Raw genomic sequence first — 4054 nt, forward strand, 5'->3', positions numbered from 1 at the left:
ACAACAACATCCCATTCATGGCGAGTCATCCGACGACGTACATAACGAGGCGGATGTTACGAGGAGGAGTGATGAATTCTACCGGGCGATGAACGACCCTTAGTTTTTTTTTTGTTGTTGTATTATATAAATTCAAAACTTATTTATTTATAAAATATTTTCATATGAATTTATTTTTATTTTGAATTTTAATTTATTGGTAAATTAAATATTTAATAATTATTTTTTAATTATATTTTAAAATTCTGTAAAATAATAAAAACGAAGTAAATTCGTAGCTAAAGTACGACCTCTTTACGTGGAAATCTTACGAGGAAATGACGAGAAACAGTTTACGGGTATTTTACGAGGAATTCTTTACGAGGAAATAACGAGGAAATGTTTACGACTATTTTACGAGGAAATAATTTCGTGGTTGTTACGTGTATTTTGCGAGGAAAATATTTCAAGGTATTTACGTGTAGATTACGAGGAACTGTTTTCGAGTTATTTACGAGGAATTGTAGCGACGTCCTTACGAGGAATTGTAGCGACGTCTTTACGACGAATCGTTCTACTTCGTCTTTACGACGAAATATATTCCTCGCTAAGTTACGACGAATTAGCGAGGAAATATGTGTTACGACGGACGTGTAACGAGCAAACACGTTTCCTCGCTAATTCGTCGTAAAGCCTCTTTTACGACGAATTAGCGAGGAAAACCGCCCTCGTTAAGATTATGTTTTCTTGTAGTGTAGTCGTCCAGTGTTTAGTGGTCCAGTGTTTAGTCTATGTATTAAACTTATCTGTGTTATGAACTTATCTGTGTCAACTTCTTTGTCAAATTGCACTACCAAACAAATTTAAGAAGTTCTTGCTCTTTATATTATCCGAAAGGTTACAAAACATTACAAAAGGTCATTACCAAACAAATTTAAGAAGAAAGGTTACAAAATAGGGATCAAGTTCAAATACACACATCAGCCTAATCTATCAGCCATCATACGCATCCAGGTTTTCAAATTGTCATTGTTTTTGAACTCATGCGCGCCAGGAAGCTCTTCAAATATATCCACCGCCATCGTATCCCTCATAGACTTCCCGTTAGCCTTAGCAAAGTCTTTTTTACTAAACTCTATCCCAAGAGCATGACATTCAATGTACTTTAGAGCGTACACGCCACAATCACCAGATTGGGCCGGAGGTATATTGGTCGGTCTCGCATATGTGAATGGCTCCAGGCTGTATTGGGCACGTTCTTCGTCGGAGCAAGCGCACTCAACAAGCAAATAAGGGACCATGAAGAGAAAATGCTCCATTACCTCATCGAGTTCTGTTGGGGAGATACTGGAACAAATGCTGTCAAAGACGACTATGTGCCTCTTAGGGATCGATATCCACATAGCAACCCAATGAGTGTCCTTGTAGTTCACTGGCGCATAGATATCATCAATATATGTCCCCCAAACCATGTTCGATTGGAAAAATGATGGTATAGTGCCTGAATAATAATTCCACGCCCCACCAGGGAGTCTTCTTCCTAAACCGTTCTGATCGGGCTCCGAGTCCTTCCAATTCTGGTAGTTGGCTCTCCATTGTTGAGCAAAGAGATGATCAAGGAAGCACATTCTCTCGCTCCTGAAATGTTGTGGGTTAGTGTCGTACCTCTTCCTCAGCACATTAATCCAAGCATCAATATGCTGCATATAAAATAGGGTACAAGTCAGAAGATATCAGACGACTTACTGGAAAGTCGTCTACGTAGAAGACTTACCAGACGACTTATTGATAAGTCTTCTTTGTAAACGACTTACCAATAAGTCGTCTGGTAAGTCGTCTGGTAAGTCTTCTACGTAGATGACTTACCAGACGACTTACAAGTAAATCGTCTACAAAGAAGACTTATCACTAAGTCATCTAAGTCATAGAAGAAGACTTACACAGTCCGCCAGCCAAGATAAGGAGGTCTGGAGGGTTTGATACCACCAAGCTCTACTTGTACGTGGTTTTTCGTCGAGAGGTGTTAGATAATCACTGCAAAAACAAAATGTTGAACAAAGCAATTAGTTTTTGTAGACTAAAAGTAAGCTATCATGGGAAAACCAAACACTTACGGACACATTTTACACCAATCAACGAGGTCCTTCAACTTCTTCTTGTTAAGTTTAGCAAAAGGATCATAGCCTGGACAAAGATTTTTGTTTTGAATGATCACTTTGGCCGTGTTGTTTTCCGTATAAGGAGATTGTTGTGAGGCAGCAAGTCTCCTTGTTCGATCACTCTTTGCACGGCAAAGTGCCAAAGCAGCATCCCTCCTTTCACAATATCTAGCATCCTCCTTCTCTAAATCCAAAACAGTAGATTGAGTTTTGTCCAATAGAACAAGGCTAAGGCTCGTTTCTGGAGCTTTATCTTTCGAGAAACTAGCATCTGCGGGCACCTCTGGACCTTTATCCTCCGGCAAGCTCTTCCTACCCGCGTTCGCCCCATTAACACTTTCACTCCGCAATATACAAGATGGGTTTATACAATTGACAAGATCCATTTCAAACAATAATAACCAATAACAAGAAACAGAGCAAATGCAACTTCTCAGTTCTAATTCTTAAGACTGTGTCTAGTAAATCTCTTGTTGGGAGAGGATTTGTTACTAACGTCGAGATCGAGCGTCGGTTTAGGTGGAGGGGTAGTGTGTTGAGATGATGTCCCTATCCTTGTTTGAGTCCATGCATTTTGAGATGATGTCCCTTTCCGTTTTGTGGTGATACCAACCTTCTTCTCCACAGCTTCCAGCCTTTCCGACAGATACTTGATCTCCTTAAGGCACGTCTCAAACCCTTCACTCATGGCATCAACCACGTCCTTCAACATGGCTTTAATATCCTCTTTGGTCAACCCACCAACAGTCGTAGTCACCTCTGAACGACCCACTGCAGTTGCCTCTTCACTAGCCTCTGCAGTTGCCTCTTCACTAGCCTCTGCATGTGCCTCTTTACGAGCTTTCTTCCAAGGTCTTGGACAGTCTTCCTTCAGGTTCTTCTTCACTACCTTTTTCTTCGCTGGACTCACAACCGCCAGCTTTGTATTGACCCAAGTACCGGTGACTTTCCAGCAACTCATGGTCCACTTCCACGGTTTCTTCACAAACATGAGTTTAATTATGTTCTCCATGGGCGTGTCCTCAACATCAGAATCCCATTTTGGAAACATTTCACCAATGTCCTTCTGAACAAAGTTGATCACCCTAGTCTGCAGTAAATAGAAGATATGAACTTAGATATTTGACGGATTAAGAAAGATGGAAAGAAAAGACTTCACAGACGACTTATAATTAAGTCGTCTGGAGAGTCTTCCAGCTGGACGACTTAGTAGACAACTTATAATTAAGTCGTCTGGAAAGTCTTCCAGCTGGAAGACTTAGTAGAAGAATTATAATTAAGTAGTCTGGATAGTCTTCCCAGACGACTTATTATAAGTTGCTCCTAAGTCGTCCAGCTGGAAGACTTTCCAAACGACTTAATTATAAGTCTTCTACTAAGTCGTCCAATTGGAAGAATTATCAGACGACTTATAAGTTTTCTGCGAAGTCGTCCATATTGAAGTATATACCTGACTGAGGATAGCCTCTTTAAAGCATATGCGTCCTTTGCCACCCTTGTAAGCCAGTATCGGTGGAGAGGGATTATTTGGGAAAGGTTTACCATAATTAGCACCCAATTCCGGCAGAGCTATGTACACCCAGACCTGGAGAGCTTGCGGAAACCCATTGATAGTGTAACAACCCGAAATATCTCTGCCCTTCACAGAGTCCATCAGCACCTTAAAAGCGACTCTGCCCCATGGATAATTCTCAAACCGTTCTAGCTCCATCACTAGCCTTGCCAGACTAACCCGTGTAGGGGTTGAATACTTTCTCCCTTCAATGTATCCAGTGAAGATGGCAAGGTACACGAGCCGCTTGCGATCATCCCGAGACCACCCTTCGCATCTCCCAAATGCTGCTATTATCTCCTGAGTAGATGACCCAGCTTCGAGATGAACTCCCAACATCTCCCAAAAAGAAGTCAACTCCTTT

General features: G+C 41.3%; 1 protein-coding gene across 1 annotated transcript; it reads right to left on the bottom strand.

The window, feature by feature from the left end:
* Positions 1–2089: 2089 nt before the first annotated feature.
* On the bottom strand, positions 2090–3792 carry LOC125582421. The gene is made up of 4 exons (XM_048749113.1): positions 3589–3792; positions 2976–3117; positions 2789–2933; positions 2090–2480 (listed from the first exon to the last, which is right to left on the bottom strand). The coding sequence occupies exons 1-4, from the start codon at positions 3790–3792 to the stop codon at positions 2090–2092; spliced, it is 882 nt and encodes a 293-aa protein (XP_048605070.1).
* Positions 3793–4054: the final 262 nt, after the last annotated feature.

This window comes from Brassica napus, chromosome C2 (assembly GCF_020379485.1).
Source record: "Brassica napus cultivar Da-Ae chromosome C2, Da-Ae, whole genome shotgun sequence".
Lineage (NCBI taxonomy): Eukaryota > Viridiplantae > Streptophyta > Magnoliopsida > Brassicales > Brassicaceae > Brassica > Brassica napus.